The 18,514-nt window shown below is 42.5% G+C and overlaps 6 protein-coding genes across 6 annotated transcripts; 5 read left to right on the forward strand and 1 right to left on the reverse strand.

The window, feature by feature from the left end:
• The first annotated feature begins 761 nt into the window (after positions 1 to 761).
• LOC115061312 (histone H4) lies at positions 762 to 1,226 on the forward strand. Its single transcript, XM_029529619.1, has one exon. It carries the CDS (start codon positions 762 to 764, stop codon positions 1,071 to 1,073), a length of 312 nt encoding a protein of 103 aa, XP_029385479.1. The 3' UTR covers positions 1,074 to 1,226.
• Positions 1,227 to 1,636: 410 nt separating this feature from the next.
• On the reverse strand, positions 1,637 to 2,241 carry LOC115061309 (histone H3). Its single transcript, XM_029529616.1, has one exon. It carries the CDS (start codon positions 2,056 to 2,058, stop codon positions 1,648 to 1,650), a length of 411 nt encoding a protein of 136 aa, XP_029385476.1. The 5' UTR covers positions 2,059 to 2,241; the 3' UTR covers positions 1,637 to 1,647.
• A 214-nt stretch (positions 2,242 to 2,455) lies between these two features.
• Positions 2,456 to 2,842, forward strand: LOC115061310 (histone H2A-like). The gene has a single exon (XM_029529617.1). It carries the CDS (start codon positions 2,456 to 2,458, stop codon positions 2,840 to 2,842), a length of 387 nt encoding a protein of 128 aa, XP_029385477.1.
• A 905-nt stretch (positions 2,843 to 3,747) lies between these two features.
• On the forward strand, positions 3,748 to 4,122 carry LOC115061311 (histone H2B 1/2). Its single transcript, XM_029529618.1, has one exon. The coding sequence runs from the start codon at positions 3,748 to 3,750 to the stop codon at positions 4,120 to 4,122; it is 375 nt and encodes a 124-aa protein (XP_029385478.1).
• Positions 4,123 to 5,618: 1,496 nt separating this feature from the next.
• LOC115061308 (histone H1-like) lies at positions 5,619 to 6,281 on the forward strand. The gene has a single exon (XM_029529615.1). It carries the CDS (start codon positions 5,644 to 5,646, stop codon positions 6,259 to 6,261), a length of 618 nt encoding a protein of 205 aa, XP_029385475.1. The 5' UTR covers positions 5,619 to 5,643; the 3' UTR covers positions 6,262 to 6,281.
• An 881-nt stretch (positions 6,282 to 7,162) lies between these two features.
• timm21 (translocase of inner mitochondrial membrane 21) lies at positions 7,163 to 9,077 on the forward strand. The gene is made up of 6 exons (XM_029529614.1): positions 7,163 to 7,479; positions 7,638 to 7,700; positions 7,794 to 7,891; positions 8,015 to 8,088; positions 8,330 to 8,435; positions 8,652 to 9,077. Exons 1-6 carry the CDS (start codon positions 7,197 to 7,199, stop codon positions 8,742 to 8,744), a joined length of 717 nt encoding a protein of 238 aa, XP_029385474.1. The 5' UTR covers positions 7,163 to 7,196; the 3' UTR covers positions 8,745 to 9,077.
• Positions 9,078 to 18,514: the final 9,437 nt, after the last annotated feature.

The following is an 18,514-nucleotide window of genomic DNA, read 5'->3' on the forward strand; positions in this document are numbered from 1 at the left end:
CATCAAACGTTTGACACAGCAGACTAAATTGTGTCTATGATGCATGTGACTCTGAATCTCAACAAAACCACACCAGATCATGCAAGCTGAAGTAAGCAATATTTGGCCAAAGTGGGTTTGCTTGACTCATTCGTCACATACCAGTTACTCATCTTCATCGTGTGACTGCTGTTAGTCGTTGTTAACCACATACTGCACAAATCTCTTTTCCAAAATAAAATAACATTGGGGATGTTTGACCTTTGAGGCAATCAAACCTAACTGTCACTTTTCAATAAAGTTTTAATGTTAACTTTATGATACAAGACCTATAAGAGGAAATAAAAATGCCCCATTTTTTACCCAAACTTCCCAAATGTTGAGCAATATTGTTGCACTTTTTATTAACTCAAGGCTGACTTGAAAGCAAACTGAAGCACCTAAATTGTACATAATTAAATACATATTTTTTGTTTGCTCCTTATCGTATGCTTTTCTATCTATCTTGTTTATCCTTACTATATCCTATATTGTGTATATTTCATTCATCCGAATTTTCTCTCTATTTTGCCTGATTCATCCCCAAGCAGAAACCTGGCAGTGGTGTGCTCTGACTCAGAGTCACCACCAACCGAAGACTGGCGCCAGCGTGTTTCACATCGACGGCCATGGAAATCTACCGAAGAAGAAATCTGCCTTCATTCACGTCCTCAGTCAGCCTTTTACTGCTCGCGCTTCCCACAGCTGGACTCATTCTGTAGCTTTTCCAGCACACAGTGAAAATGAGCGGCAGAGGCAAAGGAGGAAAGGGACTCGGTAAAGGAGGCGCCAAGCGGCACCGCAAAGTCCTCCGCGATAACATCCAGGGAATCACCAAGCCCGCCATCCGCCGTCTGGCTCGTCGCGGCGGAGTGAAGCGAATCTCCGGTCTGATCTACGAGGAGACCCGCGGTGTGCTGAAGGTCTTCCTGGAGAACGTCATCCGGGACGCCGTCACCTACACCGAGCACGCTAAGAGGAAGACAGTGACCGCCATGGACGTGGTGTACGCTCTGAAGAGGCAGGGCCGCACTCTGTACGGCTTCGGAGGATAAACACGCTCCCAACAACTACACAATAACACAAAGGCTCTTTTAAGAGCCGCACACACACTCACAAAGAGCCCATGTCCTGTTTCAGTGTAGCAATAACTGACAATGTGTAAGGCCTACACCATGAAAGGTCAGCAACCACTTCTGTAACGATGATCTGCACACAACTACTTTTGAATTCAAATCTACCACCTATGGTAGGAAGAAAATAGGCATTGCCTCAAACAGTAACAATGCAATAAACATCACATGTGTCTTAGCATAAAACTGCTTTCTGTGCAAACACTCCTGTTCAGGAGCTAATGAAGCTGAATAAAATGCGAAGACCGACCGACCCCCGGCGTGCATGCGCGGAAGTGTGTGAGATGCGGCGCGGCTGGCTACGCTAGCTGGGCTAGCTAACTGGGCCGCGACTGAGTGGAGTGGAGACATCCAGTAGGTTGAGTTGTTTGGTACTCTGCAAATTGAGTATTTGACATGTTTGATAATAAAGCTGCAGATAAAGAGGATTTATCTATAGAGTTGATGTGGAGGTGGCTCTTAAAAGAGCCGTTGTATTTGTGTGAGCAGCAGCAGTCTAAGCTCTCTCTCCGCGGATGCGGCGGGCCAGCTGGATGTCTTTGGGCATGATGGTGACTCTCTTGGCGTGGATGGCGCACAGGTTGGTGTCCTCGAACAGGCCGACCAGGTAAGCCTCGCTGGCCTCCTGCAGAGCCATGACGGCCGAGCTCTGGAAGCGCAGGTCGGTCTTGAAATCCTGAGCGATTTCTCTGACCAGGCGCTGGAAGGGCAGCTTACGGATGAGCAGCTCGGTGGACTTCTGGTAGCGGCGGATCTCTCTCAGAGCCACGGTACCGGGCCTGTAGCGGTGGGGCTTCTTCACTCCGCCGGTGGCCGGGGCGCTCTTACGGGCAGCCTTGGTGGCCAGCTGCTTCCTGGGGGCTTTGCCTCCGGTGGATTTACGGGCTGTCTGCTTGGTTCTTGCCATTTCTTTTTATTTTTGCTCTTTCTGTTTGAACAGAAGAAAAGTGTGCTGCGAACAAGCGGGGCTCGGCTCTTAAAGCGTGGGACCGGCTGTGAGGACGTGACGCAGCTTCAGTCCTCCGGCTCCTGGTTGGTGAGCGGCTCCTCCTGGAGCTCAGCACCGCCCAGAGGAGCCGCCCAGCAGCCGCTCAGCCGCTCAGCCTCCGCTGCTGATTGGACAGCGGTGATTTGAAAATGCCGCTAAAACTCCCAGCAGCTCCCGCCTCTGGAGCTTTTTTCCGATTGGTCCGGCACCGTCAGTCCCGCCGGCTCCGCCGATATAAGGGAGGGTTGAGTCGGGCTGAACTCCACTTCATCTGAGTTTCAGTTCAGTGAACGAATCTAAAAGAAACACAAAGAAAATGAGCGGAAGAGGCAAAACCGGTGGAAAAGCCAGAGCTAAGGCCAAGACCCGTTCATCCCGGGCCGGGCTCCAGTTCCCGGTGGGTCGTGTCCACAGGCTGCTGCGTAAAGGCAACTACGCCGAGCGTGTCGGGGCCGGGGCCCCCGTCTACCTGGCGGCCGTGCTGGAGTACCTGACCGCTGAGATCCTGGAGCTGGCTGGAAACGCTGCCCGCGACAACAAGAAGACTCGCATCATCCCCCGACACCTGCAGCTGGCTGTCCGCAACGACGAGGAGCTCAACAAACTCCTCGGCGGAGTCACCATCGCTCAGGGCGGCGTGCTGCCCAACATCCAGGCTGTTCTGCTGCCCAAGAAGACCGAGAAGCCCGTCAAGTCCAAGTAAACTGCTGCTGCCGGATACCACCAACACAAAAAGGCTCTTTTAAGAGCCACACACTCACATCTGGAAGAGTTAATATTCCCACGTCTCTAACACACTGTTCATAAAAACTCAGTATGCTTCTAACTCAGAACCTCTTTCCTTACTGATCAAAGAGAAGCAACAATAAGTCAATTATGACCAGTTGTAATCAATGAAAGCCTTCTAGTGGCACATAAGCTGAATTTTCAGTCAAATGGAAGCTCAGCCTGGGTATTTACAGGAACGATTAATTTCATTGTTAAATGGAAGCTCAGCCTGGGTATTTACAGGAATGATTAATTTCATTGTCAAATGAAATCTGTCTCAAAATTGATTCGTAGACAACTGGACGTATTTGAGGACGTTTCGCCTCTTATCCAAGGGACTTCATCAGTTCACGTTAGTCTGTCTACTAGTCTGACCAAGGCAGTTGAGAAAGACCCAGATATTTAACCTCTCTGGGTGTGTTGAGCAAAAAGTACCTGTGGAAATACAAGCCCAGCTGCCTACGAATCAGTTTTAGGACAAAGAGAATAATGACCTGGATGAATGAGCATCTTCCTATCTATCTAAATATGGATTTTGGTAGGTGCTCTAGTTGAAACACCTGATCAGTTGATGCCCTGCGATGGATCTTCTATTAATGATTATAGATCATTAATAAAACCCAACATCAATAACCCATTTTCTTTTTTTCTGGACAGTGCGCCAATTTTAACTAAGGGACGTTAAAACGACCCCCCCGTTTCACACACAGACACACACTCGGTGAGCACGGCAGCCAATCAGAGGAGAGCGAGCACACAGTGTGCTGTGCATACAGCCGGTATAAGAGGAGTCTCTCCCCTCTCTGCTCTTCGTTGATTCTGTGAAGAAATCAGAGTAACATGCCTGAACCCGCTAAGTCAGCGCCCAAGAAGGGCTCCAAGAAGGCCGTGACCAAGACCGCCGGCAAAGGGGGCAAGAAGAGGAAGAGGACCAGGAAGGAGAGCTACGCCATCTACGTGTACAAGGTGCTCAAACAGGTCCACCCCGACACCGGGATCTCCTCCAAGGCCATGAGCATCATGAACTCCTTCGTCAACGACATCTTCGAGCGCATCGCCGCCGAAGCGTCCCGTCTGGCTCACTACAACAAGCGCTCCACCATCACCTCCAGGGAGATCCAGACCGCCGTCAGGCTGCTGCTGCCCGGCGAGCTGGCCAAGCACGCCGTGTCCGAGGGCACCAAGGCCGTCACCAAGTACACCAGCTCCAAGTGAACACAAACAACAACCATCAACACAACGGCTCTTTTCAGGGCCACACACTTTACCTATGAGAGTACACCTCTTCTCACTCACATCACTGGATGATTAAACTGTCACTTCTGACACTCTATTGATTCTCTGTAAATCAGCAAGACTGATGTATGATGTAGTTTGAGAGAAACTCGCATTACTAAGCTCCAAATCAAATACTTCATGAAACAATGTCCATTATTAAAAAAAAAACAAACAAACTACTGTCAATTCCTTCCCGTTTAAACACTGATGGGCCCATTGCATGCTTAGTGTGGCTCTTTGTGGAGCGACATGGTCTAAAACGATGTTCTTGTCACACTTAAAGAATGATAAATATAGCAAAGAGACAATGTCAGACCATTGAGTTACAGTGCCCAGACAACCACACTGGTCTCTTTTATAGCTTAAAGAAGTCCAGTAGAAACATAATATACACTGAAAGGAAAATCACGTTTCAATCATCCCCACTTTCATCTGAAAGAGTTGACTGCTCACAGTACTACAATCGAGCAAATTCAAAATTTTGTCTTTTCCCCCTCCACACAGAAATGGAACTAGTTGCTACAGGTTTATTGGTAATGTTTATTCATAGAAACAAAGCATTGTGGTGACATGCATCTCAAGTTAAGGCAAGTTCTGGTTACAGGATTGAACTCATGTTTTCCAACTCCTTTTTAATTGTCATAAAAAAAAGACACTGCACTTCAACACACAAAATCAAATACTAAAATTCAGACAAAAGTTTCAATTCCTGCAAAGTAACATTAGTGTGATGCTCAATTTCTTTGTTTGCGTTTCTTGTCAGTCAATTCAAATTCATCTAAGAATTTCAAGAAAAAAAAAAATCTGGACCTTTACCCGTTTGTCCTAACAAACCAGAATAATGTGAATCTCTAAAAGTTTTCCACAATTTCCATCAACCTCCTCATTAAATGTTCACAGCTCCAGACGGAGTCTGCATCAACTTCCCCTCAGCCTCAGCCATCATCAGTGTGTTTGCTGTCGGGGAAACAAGTGTAGTTTCTTACAAACCTATCATTTTCACATGGTTGTTTTTAATCAGGATGTCTGAATTAACATGTGGAGCAAGTGTAAAACTGATTTTGGTTTAGTTGTGGAGCATTTTAAGTGACTTTAGGAGGGAAATGAGTGTGGAAAGTCGGTGAGCAGCGCTAGATACCGCGGTGAAAAGGTGAGGTTTAGAGGCTCCACAGAGAAAAAGCAGAGAGGATCGGAGCTGCTGAGGATCTGAATATGAAGACAACCAAGTCCGCTATCGGCTGCCTCGGCTGTCCGCCTTCAGCTCCTCTCCTACGGGGATTTTGGGGAGTTTTGTTGGGGCCGAGAAAACACAAGTGTGCCGGTGTTCAAAGAGCAGAGAGGAGCCCCGGCCGGACTGAGTCTCCACGGTTCTCATGGTGTGTTTAAGGTCCGCCTCCTGCTCGGAGCGTCTCATCATTCCTCTCAGTCTCTGCGAGCGCTCCGAAACTCCGAGAAATCATGGCAGAAGTAGCTCCAGCTCCAGCCGCCGCTCCGGCCAAAGCGGCCAAGAAGAAGGCTCCCAAAGCCAAGAAGCCGGGCCCCAGCCTGGGCGAGCTGATCGTCAAAGCCGTGGCCGCGTCCAAGGAGCGCAACGGCGTTTCGCTGGCCGCCCTGAAGAAGGCTCTGGCTGCCGAAGGCTACGATGTGGACAAGAACAAGGTCCGAATCAAGACCGCCATCAAGAGCCTGGTGGCCAAGGGGACCCTGGTCCAGACCAAGGGAACCGGCGCCTCCGGCTCCTTCAAGATGAGCAAGAAAGTCGAACCCAAGGCCAAGAAGCCCGCCGCCAAGAAGGCCGCTCCTAAAGCCAAGAAGCCCGCCGCAGCCAAGAAACCCGCAGCGGCCAAGAAGGCGAGGACCGCCGCGGCCAAGAAGCCAGCGGCCGCCAAGAAGGCCGCTCCCAAGAAGGCCAAGAAACCTGCAGCTGCCGCCAAGAAGGCCGCAACCAAGAGCCCCAAGAAGGCCGCTAAGAGCCCCAAGAAGGCCGCCAAGAGTCCCAAGAAGGCGACGGCGAAGAAGGCAGCAACCAAGAAGGCCACCAAACCCAAAGTGAAGAAGGCAGCACCCAAGAAGTGAACTGTGTTCACATTCCCACCCAACAAAGGCTCTTTTAAGAGCCAAACACCTCAAACTGAGAGCTGCTTTCTCTTAACTCGTTGTCACTCGCTGACAAGATGAGTGATCTAGAACAGTATGAGAATATAGACACGGATCAGTCCACCACTTGTTGCTGTGACTTCTTAAACACAAAGAACAAATACAATGAGATGGGCACATTTCACCTTAAAACTTAATTTTAACTTAAACTTAATCTTTGAGGAAATAGAAAATCCAGTTTAACTAAAGTAATTGACGCGTTTTTTTAACCTGGGTGTTTTTTAAGCGACAAATCTAAAGACATTATTGAGGTTGATGTGATGTGCATTGACATATCGTACAGACTGGACGACATCCAACTTTCTCTGCTGGTTTCAGCTCTTAACGAACTTAAACCTGTCTATTGGAGCCGTTCACGGCTCTGCCTGTCTGTCAATGTTAGAAAGTCTTAAACTCTCGCTACACGTCTGTACGAACTTCTTTACAACACGGATTTACTAAAATGAAAGTGACGCTGGGCCGCAGTCCATTATGATTATTATATGCAGCTTTAAACTTTAATGCAAATGCATTGTTGAATAAAAATACACCAATTAAAATAATCACCTGTAAACCTTAAGCTGTTAGTAAAATTATAATATGACGTCATCTCCCAGCGACTTTTAGGACAGCCAATCGCGACTTTCCTTACTGAAGCGTTGGAAGTGCACACACACCGAGCTGTATGTAGCAGAGTATTTTGGGTTGTTAACGTTGTGCCTTCATGTTTTATGATAAGTCAGGGTTATATTATATTCAAACTGTCTTCGGTAGGTTAATGTTTCACATATCGGCCGACTGAGCCGAAAAATACAGTTGCTAGCTGACTGTGCCGCTGAAATAAGAGTTGGAGCTAGCTCGCAGAGGACATAATCATGGTTTACATGCAGCTTGTCAAAGCCCTGCATCGACATTTACAACAGACAGTAACGCACTTCAGCGTAAACACGTGTAAACTCACCCAGCTTAGCCTGCGCTTGGCCCCGCCACACAGGGCCGTGTCAACAGTGTCCCGGCCGGCCGTCTTCACACCGTCCCTCCGACAGAGAGGACTTTCTCTAGACTCCACCGCCAGAAACAAGGCGAACCCCGAAGACAGAGCCAAGTCAGTGTCCAGGTATCAGAGTGGGAGCCCGAAGCCTTCAGCTGCACAAAAAGGTAAGCAAATACTTATGTCGTTTGAATTTGGACCCCCATTTCAGATGGCATAACTGCCTGTAACTTAGTATTGGTGTATTATAACATAACAAGAGTGCTTCTCCTCTTTCTTTATAATAGTACAGGATATTATTCCAGTATGTTACTGTCTTTTACAGTGAAGGATGCAGGCAGAGACTTCACCTATTTGATAGTTGTGCTCATCGGGCTTGGAGTGACAGGTGACGGAAACGACAACATTTCATCTAGCCTGCCATAATATAAATGTTTTATAGACCATCAAGAGTGAATGTTTCATCCTGTGTGCCTCTCAGGTGGGCTGTTATACGTGGTGTTCCAGGAGCTGTTTTCTTCCTCCAGTCCAAATAAAGTCTATGGGAAAGCTTTCAACAAAGTCAAGTCACACCCAGAAGTAAGAATATGATCTCTGACTGCCAAGGGAACACAGTATCACCTTTTTAAAGTGTGAAATAAAGCACACAGTTGATTGGTCTCATATCTCTTGTGGATATTTGACTTTTTTCTTTAAATGTAGGTGATTGGGGCATTTGGGGAGCCAATCAAATGTTATGGGGAGACAACCCGTCGAGGAAGGAGGCAGCAAGTCAGGTAGGGGTTTAGCTATAGTGGGAATTCATTAAAAAGCCTGGATTTGGCCAGAAGCCCTGGCCTCATACTTGCAGTACACATATGCACAAACTAATATGTCACTGAATGTGTATTACAACAAGTAAGTCATTTCATATTCTGAATTTGAGCTTAAATAAATTGTACTATCCTTAGCTGAACATCTGTGTGATGGTCATAGTACTAAGTTATTGCTGGACATTTGTATGTGTTTGGCGTTTAGTCATGTGGAGTACCAGAAGGAAGGACTGAAGTACATGAGACTTAAGTTTTACATTGAAGGTTCAGAACCAGGTCTCAAAGGAACCGTACATTCACAATCCAAAGAGGTAGGTATCTTTCTAATGTTATGTTTGCAGCTTCAGATGTAAAATAGTAAAAGTATCACTGTGGCTTTGCTACCGAAATATTAGAAAATTGTAAAATTCTAATCTAATCATAATCTAATTTCACATGTGACTCATACCATTAACATTAAAGTTAATGTTATTTCATCATGATATGACAATAATCTCTAGTCATAATAAATTGCTGTTGTTTTACAGAATAATGAAACTGGAAAATATGAATTTTGCTACATATTTGTGGAAGTTGACACCTACCCAAGACGAACCATTGTTGTGGAAGATAACCGATAGTTTGTGTTATTGGAGAAATAGCAATGGATGATTGCTATTAAAAGTTGCTATCTTAAATCAACAATTAAATCAGATTTAAATAGATACCTTGATTTTGTCTTTTCTTTCAACTTTGTACTGGTCAGGAATTGGTGAGGAGTTTAGCAAAGTCCAGTCTCTTTACAGATATGAAATGATAACTTCACTCTGTTTTATAAAACATCCCAATATGCTGGAAATGTTTCTGTTTGTTTGTTTGTTTGTTTGTTTTTTTTGGTAAAAGATACAGGTTTGAATTCTTGTAGCAATGTGTAATAAAGTATGCTTTTAATTTGGAATAAAAATGTTTGTCAGATACAATGAAAGTAGAGTTTTATTCTTTCTTTCTGGTATTTATTTACTCATAAAATTCTCTGTTGGAACTCATGACACAGTACATTGTATTATGAAACAATGGCCATGAGATGGAGACAAAGAACCAGGAGAGGGACAGCCTGACACAAACTCCTGTGTTATATTAACTCTCATTCATTTGCATCTTCATATCTTAATGGGTATCTTTATATTTATTTTTTTATAATTTCTGGAAGGCAGCAATACTCCACTTTAACAATGAAAACTTAGCCTACTCTCCCACTTTCCTAATTAAATGGTTTAACCACATTATTCGTACATTAGTATCTGGTTGAAGTGAAATAACTGGCTCTGTGTGTAAGCAGACTTGGTCCCATTATAGTAACCCTTGTAACAATGCTCACTTGTGGGCCGTCGTAAATAAAAGAATTTATGATAGACCTCAATAAAACGTCTCAACGCTTACTCGTAAAGATATCATTTTGAATCTTTTGTTTTATTTTTATATATCGAGTCACGTGCCCTCCATAATGTAATATTTGGAGGGGAATTAGAAAGTTTTACTTCTTTTTCCGAATCCGTGCTTATTGTATTAGAACGTTACATATGAACATGCATTTCCATCGTCCTACCAACACAGTGTCACCAAAGTGGGGTTTTAAAATATAATCCCCGACAGATTGGACTCCACTGAAACTCTAAAAACATTTGACTAATGGTGGCCGCTGTGTGAGGGGAGGGGCGGTCGACGGGAAGCCCCGAAGCCAACGGTCTTTGAACGCCGCCCACTGTGAAGCCTCAGGCTGCCTCGGACACACAGAGATGAGCGAAGTCAGTGAACGGTAGCTAAAATACTCCAAACCGGGAGTTTAGTCAGTAATCGCCGTGAGGGTGTCCTGAGGAGCTCCCGGACGGTGAGCTTGTGTGTGGAAACAGGAGGATATGTCCGTAAAGCGGCTCCACGTCAGGCCGTTGTTGTGTTCTCCTCGTGGGTAAACAGCGGCGGCCGCTGTGTCCGTGGCCTGCTAACCGTTAGCTGAGCTAAACTAGCGAGGACCCGAGCTGGATCCCGGAGCCGGACTCTCATCACCTCCCTGAAATGGCACAGCCTGCCAGATAACTCAACGGTGTTGGCTTTAACTTCAGTCCAGAACCCCCCTCAGGTGTCTGCTTTTAGCCCAGTTAGACCGCTAAGAGTCGTCGTGCTGAACTTACCATCTGGTTTAAGTTATTAAGTGCTGGTACGTTTAACTTAGCTTTAGCCTTAGCCCCAGTGGTTATGCCATTTAGAAACGTCTGTTGGTGTTACTCATTTTAATTAATGTATAAGTAAAATTTAAAGAATGTGAGGGAAGTTGTGTTGCCACTCAGTTCACTCACTGAAAATTGTTTTCAGGGCGTAGTTGTGTTTCCGGCCAGGGATCCGCGCATTATTCCTCAGCTATGAGAGCCTCCACTCAGTGACATCTCAAAAAAAAAAAAAAAAAAAGAAATGGAGCTGTACTGGTACATGTAAGTACTTTTTACTTTCACTAACAGTGGATTTTGAAATGAATACATAAAGCTGTTCACACCTTTCTAATTCAATTTCCCTTTCCTCTCACCGTCACAGTGTCGTCATCATATTTATCATCATAAAGATCTTCTTCTATGTGTGCTGGTACCGATCAAGACAAAGACAACTGGCAGCATACCTGAGTAACCCACGCAATGCTCAGATAGTCATTGTTGGAGGAAGAGCATATCTCCATCAGATGTGTGAGAGACAGAGTGTAAGTACAGGCCGTATGAACAAGCACAAGCCCGATTTTACATTAAAATTTTCATAATCTGGTGGCCAACTGGAACAATTTGCGCCTCCCAACACATATCTCTACTGTTGGTGGTTCAAATAAATTGTTTAGAGAATCTCTCGCTCTAAGAGAAGAGACATGAGTATGGTTAACCAAATAGGATGAGCGAGTGAAACAAAGCCACAGTTGTGTTACATTTTTGCAAATGATTTGTTTGCCCTGACGAGAGGGCATGGGGTTTTCAGTCACTTTCACTTTAAACAAAAAGACAGGGCAGCTTATTTTCTGTTTTAGGCAGTTACTCTGTAAGTCTGTGGAAGTGTGTTGTTGGTGAATGCTTCTGCTTTGTGTGTATGCTGACATTTTTCTGTGAAGTTTGTTTGACCTTGTTGACATTAGAAGTTTGGTAGGGAGGTAGTTTGGACAGGTTTCTCCGTTAGAAGGAAAAAAAAGGGTCCTTTCTAAGCAAGTTTGTCAAATTTTAACATGAATGTGGGATGTTGGGATGATGTACAAATATCAGTAAAGTCAGACAGTGAGACACACGTCACCTACTCGCACTATTTGCACTTCTGAAAGTTATCACCAAACATATAAAATAGATTTTATACAACCTATTGTGTTTTAATTTTTTTAAACCTTGAAACACTACTTAATGTTAATCATCAGCTAGACGGGAAGAAAAGGATAATCTCATCTAATTCAGTTTACTCAACGTTGTACAACGTAAATAGTTTATTCTGTAATTTTTGGAGCCTGCTCTCTAAAAGGCATTTGATTATTCAAATGACCTTCATTGTTGTGTTTCTGTTTGGATTCATTCAGTTTTGCTCAAACTGATGTAATTTGTGTAATATTTAAAATTGGCTACACTACTCAGTTTTATTGGTACTTTCAAGAGCCCATTTCTCCCACTCATTATTAGTTTTTGCAAAATGGGGCATGACATGGCATGGATGACCAAAGAAATCAACACGTTTTCCTAAGAATTGATTTATTATCCTGCAAGCCTGAATCAGTTTGGTGATTTTTTTTATTTTTTATTTTTTTTAACAATCCTGATTCAGAAGTTTGATTCTGATCTAAAGTTACTGCTCTCTCTTTGTAGAGAAAAGCTCAATGATATTTTTAGCTATGTTTGGAATGTTTGTGCAACAGGAAATGCCACAGCTGTTACAAAAATGATGCAGTAATTTTCATTATAAAAAACGCTGCTTAATGTTCCTTGTTTAGGTTACAGTGGAATGTAGGGCAGGGAAGCACAACGGTCATCGATAAACTCGCACCCTGAAAGTTTTCTTGAGTGATGCCAAGACATCTCAAGTTGTAGGCATAAATTAATCAAACAGTGAGGAAAAGTCTTGATGTAGTATCAATCTCTAAAACTCTTGGACATTCTCGGCTATTTTAAAAGACAAACTGAGCCCAGAAGATGTTTTTAGTAGTTATGTGTTCCTAATTGTAAATGCTGTTGCCTGATCCTGGACCATGGTGTATTTGCTATCTGCCCATGAAAATCCAACGTTATTGGACCAAAAACATGATGTTTATAAACTTTTATACGTTAATTGTGTGCTAATTACTTTGAGCTGTGCATGATCTGTCTGTGCTGCCTCTTCCCTCGTCCCTCACTATCACATCCACAAGAACAGGATGGCAATTTTGAATTAATTGAGACAGCAATCTACAAGGTCATCAGTCCATCATCACTGAAATCCCTGCTCAATCTTTGTGCCTTCTTCCTGTTACCATTGCAATTAGCTGGCTAACAAGAGTAAAAAGGATTGAGAGCTTTTTCACTGGAGGTTAGGAGAGATAAAGGAACAAGCATGCATATTGTAATATTGGCCTTGCTCTAAAGGAGACTGTAAAAAGTGTCTGCTGGCTCTCCTTGTCAGCTTTCTCCAGACTCAGATACTTCATGCAAACAAATTGATATTCAAGATGTATCTGATGTGGTCTAAAATTATGTACACAATTACAGGCTACTAAGGTGATAGGCAGGCAGATCTCTCCTCCCATGGAATCATTTTATGTAGCAATTAAAATGGATCGCAATATTTACGGTGAAAACATTTCACAGTAGTCAGCTCAGTTTTGATGAACATGCTAAACACAGAACAGAGGTTGAAAATAAGCGACATCTCTTACTTCACAACACTGTCCTCCCATTTGTTAGGTGGTGTTTGTACTTCATGGTTAGATTTGTGTTTGTAAAACTTGGCCTGAAGTAAACTGTTAAATTAAACTCCTGGGAGGAACAGGAGCATAAGTCCAACCAGTCCTATTAAGTGGTGTGTGCAGTAAAAAAAAAAAAAAGGTATACATGAACTAATATTGATTAATATTTGGTGGTCCTTGGGAAGAAAATTCCAGTCTTCTGCCAGTTTGTTGTTGTTGTGGTGGTGGTGTGTTTTTTTTTTTTTTTTTTTCCCCCCTCTCACTCTGTGTATCCTTCGCCCAATAGCAAACATCTGTCTGGCCCAGCTGGTATGGTGTTCAGGATGATCTGTCGATAGAGGAGCCCTCCACAGGCCTGCCACCAGCTGCATCCTTCTCTCACCTTGATATGCCGCCACCGTATGAGGCTGTCTCTGGAGGTAGCAAACACACAGATGTAATCTTTAAAACATAAGACATTTGCCTTCCTGTTCACAGGGGTCACTGATGTAAAGCCAGATTTATGTTTGATGCAGGTGACAGGTTTTGACTAACGCTCAAATGGTCATTGACTAGATGTGTCACTCATGCTGCATTCACAGCAATCTTTGCTGATAACAGAAATGCGCTGAAAAAAAAATCCCAACTCACATGTATTTCACCGCTCTTGCAGCCACATCATGTCAGTGGATTATAGATTTCAAAGAGGTGCACTGATAGTGTGTGCAAATGCCTACTGTTTTACCATGCAGAGGCTTTTTATTAGTCCAGTTATTTACAGATGTATTACTCAGGTTACTGCCCCTGCTACCAACCTGCTTAACAACAGCAGCATCAAGACTGCATCAAACATAGAGACACAGTGCCATGGACGGGGATTTATACACTGTGCTGATTACAGGGGTCGTTGCCACAACCAGGAAATTAAGATGAAGCCTAAAGAATATTGTGGAGTACAGAACTCCCATAAACTAGTGCTTCTGATTGAAAGGAGCTCACACAGCATGGATGCACACACTGAGTACTTTTTCATCTTTACAAAGTTTACAAAATGTACTGTCTTAACTTAATCATTATAAAATCATGGGTTTTCTTTTGTAAACCGCTACCTTATGGGTGGTGGTCATATGCCAGTCAGTGACTCAGTGGTCTGTTAGCAGTTCTAAAGAAAGTAAGCAAGTAGCAAGTTCTTCTCCTTAAGTGTCCTCATTCAGTCTGATACAGGATGTTGTTACAGATAATGGAAATGGTTTCACCACAAATTGTATTTCATCATATTGCACACTCAATTTCTCCATCACTTTAATTTTCACATCTTTCTCATCGTAGATATCAAAAGGGGGTTTCAGGGTCTGTTGCAACAGATGTATTTTGTGCGAACATACAGATATTTTAAGTATCGTGGGTAGCTATTACAGCAACACAAGTTTGTTACATATATATATATATATATATATATATATTGGCTGGTTGCCAAAGAAGACACTTAGGAAGTATTTGCTACTTGCTTACTTTCTTTAGAACTGCTAACAGACCACTGTATATATAAAAAAAAAAAAAGAAAGAAAGAAGCAGCTGGTTGACCTGTATTCGTCTCTCTTTTCAGAGGATGATCTAAAGCCCCCTCCTTACAGTGAGTGTGCTCATGGTGACGAGGCTGACACTCCTCGTCCCTCCCATCACAACCCTGTCATTTCTGATGGAGGAGACTCAACTTGCATTAATGAAGCCCCGCCCCCTTACACACCTTCTCCCCCTACACAAATCAGTCAACAAGGAGGCCATTTAAGCCACAGTGAGCCTTTGTCAGAGAGCAGATCCACTTGATCAGCCCCCAATGCCAGTTTGCCTTTTCCATGCACTGCCTTCCTACATTCAACCTCAGTGATCGTTGCCAGCCTGTCTCTCATCACGTGAGAGGAAATGTTTTATTTTGTTGTGTGTTTGCGCGCGCGCGTTCAGTAATTTTTAGAATTAAGATGTTTTTTCTACTTTATATTTTATTGTTAAAGTGGTCATCTGATGAGTTTGGCAATAACTGATGACATCAGCAAGCCTGTGTGCCTCGGTCTGGACCACAGAACCTGCTTCCCAGCTAAAATGGGGATTAATCTCTTGACCTCTGAGCTCAAAGGGAACCTGTGAGATACAGATAAGCAGAGAGAATTCAAAGTGCTTTTTTTGTTGTTGTTTTTGGGAAAGTTTTCTTCCCAGTCTCTGTCTAAGGCCATTTCCTTTCACAAAGTTACACATTTTAGTGGCGTGAATGGGTACATGGGCAGATGCTTGGCAGTTTTTAGTTCCTGCTGCTGTGGTAAATTAATGAGAAATTACTTTTTTGCGACTACAACTATTGTTATAACCTCAGTAACTCAGTAAAGGTCCATAATGGCAAATTCATTGTGTCTAATTAAATTTTGGGGCATCTAGCTATGTTCATGTCCCTATTAGATAACTAGTTTGAACTTCTTCAAACTGTTATTACTCTCACTGCTTCGTCAATGTTGTCATTTGTTATTTGGAGAGCTATTTTAGAAATGAATGCACTAATTGTCTTAAAAAATGACCTCATTAGCATCACTTCTCTAGCTTAATATATCATGGTTATTTTACTGGGACATCAGGCAATTCAAGTGCCTATTGCATCTGTGAACGGAAGCAAGTGAGGAAAAGCAGAAAAGGAAATAAATGAACATAATGTGTGAGAGAAACACAGCGTGTACATTATCACCTTCACTGCTGGATTCAATATGTTTCTGCTCCCAATTAGCACGTGGATACCAGGTTGCAAAGTTAAGTGCAAACAGTGTAAACATTTACTTTGCTACATCTGCCTTGCAGTCTTGAGATGTATAAATGTGTTGCCAAGTCCCTTAACTCATTTCAGCTGAAACCGGGAACTCCTTGAAACTCAGCTCAATTTTAAGTAGTTGATCCAGTTATGAGATAATCAGATTTGATGTTATGAAATATAATGATGACCAGAAGGCTTGAAATCGGGGGGGGTATTATAAATGAAAAATGTTGTGCAATCCTGAGCTGAGCGCTAAGACTCAAAATGTTTGTGGAGCTGAATCATCATCCCTGCCATCAAAAAACAGCAATGATCATTGTTGCAAAATGAAGACTAACCCTCCCCAAAAAAAACATGTTTTGGTTTGTTTTTTTTTTGTTTTTTTTCCAAATAAACTACAGCTTCTTGTTTTCTTGTAATCTTCATGTTAATAAGCCACAGGGTGGTGGATGTCAGCCAACTTTGTATATTTCCTCAATTGTATTTTGTTATAGTATTTCTTTGGGGACATTGTAATCGTGCTGTCTGCTTCCTTTGTCACTGCATCTGACATAACTTGGAAACAGCACTCACTCGAGTAATCCATCTCCTTTTGTTTCAGCAAAAATATAACCTGTGTACAATTTCTGATAGGAAAAACAAATCAATGATGTATTAATGAGTTTTTGGCGTGTAATAAAGCATATAAAAAGGAGATAGAGATGTTAAAATGTCATGTATTCTAATGATAATAATATTGTGAAGACAAATCGTGGAGCATCCATTATTGATGCCTCCTACATCTTTCCTGTGGTTTTACAATCTGAAGGATGCAACAAAAATGCTGCAAGATACAATTGTGAATGTAGCTCTGAGCTCAGTTGATGTCATGAACACAACAGCATGACAACAGTTTAAAGTGTTACATGCTTCATAAATGTACCTGCTGTTTGTGCGCTTCACGTTCATTCCAGTGGTGGTTGACATTACATGACAGATTATGTCAGTAGCATTGTGAGTGAAGGGGAAGTAAACTTTTTGTTTTTGATTTGGGTCAAATGTATTTTCTTTATTAAACTGTTCTTCATCCTGCAAGTGATATTATGCATCTTCTTCGCATGTATGAAGTCACCTCTCACAAAAACTCACAAAAAAGCAATATCTGTCCGTTCAGTTACATTTCAGGTTTCTGATAGGGTGTTAGCAATGGCAGCATCAAAAATGTAGATAAAAATGACCATTTCAGAGTAGTTTAAAAATGAACTAAAGAGTAAAACTGGAGAATGTGAATCTTTCTACTTGTGGTTAGAAGCTCAACCTCCATGACTGATTTTGTTCCCTCATTTTAAGTTTCAGGTAGAAAAATAGCAAGAACAACAAAATTTGTTGATCGTGTTCAAGCATGAATGAATTAGTTTTGTCTTTGTTAATGTTATGTTCTGACATCTGACCATTTTTCTTGCTTCAGCATCAAATACAAAATGTTCACTAGTCGCCAGGTTTATTCAGGTGCCTTTGTAATGAGATAAGCTTTGCCTTACTCTGTTCTTAATCAAAAGTATGATTGCTGCCTTGTTTTACAATATGGGGAACTGCAGAAGTGGAGCACAGAATGGTAACAATCATGAACACTAACATATTAATGGACATTGCATTTGTGTCCTATAATTATAACTGTTTCTTTATTTTGTGAATGCTACTCTATAATAAACCCTTTATTTTTTGGCTGAGCACTTGATGTTCAGGGATGGAAAAGCAAATCCTAACAGATGGTAGTTGTTATTCAAGGTCCGTACTATCTTACTTGGCTCTGATATTGGCTCTGACAGAGAAGTTACTCTCTGTCAAGGTCTCTGGCATGTTGCGCTGTCTTATTGTTGTTTTGATGTATCTTGTCTCCTGTCCTTGGCTGAGGCAATAGATGGTGTTGACGCAAGTACTAAAATAGGTTGTAAATAAACAGGTTTACTTCTGACTTGTTGAAGCCAATTCTCCGTGAAGGCTGCTTTCTCAAAAACTCAGATTGGTCCATATGTGATGTGCATTAGATTTTTTTTTTGTCAGAGCATCTCCTTTATATCTGTGATGGTAGTCAGCCTTCCCTGTAGCCTTTTCACTTTTCACAGTAGTATGTCTTTCCCTGCTGCTGTGCGAAGCACAGAGGTTATCCAGGTCATCTGACAGAGATGCAGGTTCCTGCAACAGTGGAGCAAATGCACATTCAGTTGGGGAGCTTGTATGTTGTATTTCTTATTATTCTGCGAAGTTAAGGCTTTTTCCATTGGTTTGGGAGATTGCAAGTCATTTTCATATTTACAGTTGCACGTTTTTTGAAACCAAGCGCGACGCAAACACAGTTAATCCCACACTTGCACTGTACTAACACCACAAAGGCACTTCTTACACATCACAAGATCTACTACGTACCGTAAGTGTGTATGTAGCTAAAGGAATATGTAAAATAACAATCACTTGTTCAGATGTACATTTTGTTTTTGGGCATGGTCATTTTTTCTTTCTACTGTACTGACTGTGCAGATGTCCCGTTATAAACGTGCAATATGCCATCTCTCTCTTTTTTTTTTTTTAAATCTCACACACACATGGGGGAAACACTCAATGCGTATGTATAATTACTGATTCTTGAAAAATGTAAGATTTATAGATGAGATTTTTTTACAGTAATGATTGAGAGGAAGTATGATTAGAGC

The sequence above is a fragment of the Echeneis naucrates genome, chromosome 20 (assembly GCF_900963305.1).
Source record: "Echeneis naucrates chromosome 20, fEcheNa1.1, whole genome shotgun sequence".
Classification (NCBI taxonomy): Eukaryota; Metazoa; Chordata; class Actinopteri; order Carangiformes; family Echeneidae; genus Echeneis; species Echeneis naucrates.

Coding starts and splice junctions, on each gene's coding strand:
- timm21 (XM_029529614.1), top strand. CDS start 7,197: ATGGTTTACATGCAGCTTGTCAAAGCCCTGCATCGACATTTACAACAG. Junction 7,892..8,014: donor AAGTCAAGTCACACCCAGAA/GTAAGAATATGA, acceptor CTTTAAATGTAG/GTGATTGGGGCATTTGGGGA. Junction 8,436..8,651: donor TACATTCACAATCCAAAGAG/GTAGGTATCTTT, acceptor GTTGTTTTACAG/AATAATGAAACTGGAAAATA.
- LOC115061310 (XM_029529617.1), top strand. CDS start 2,456: ATGAGCGGAAGAGGCAAAACCGGTGGAAAAGCCAGAGCTAAGGCCAAG.
- LOC115061312 (XM_029529619.1), top strand. CDS start 762: ATGAGCGGCAGAGGCAAAGGAGGAAAGGGACTCGGTAAAGGAGGCGCC.
- LOC115061309 (XM_029529616.1), bottom strand. CDS start 2,058: ATGGCAAGAACCAAGCAGACAGCCCGTAAATCCACCGGAGGCAAAGCC.
- LOC115061311 (XM_029529618.1), top strand. CDS start 3,748: ATGCCTGAACCCGCTAAGTCAGCGCCCAAGAAGGGCTCCAAGAAGGCC.
- LOC115061308 (XM_029529615.1), top strand. CDS start 5,644: ATGGCAGAAGTAGCTCCAGCTCCAGCCGCCGCTCCGGCCAAAGCGGCC.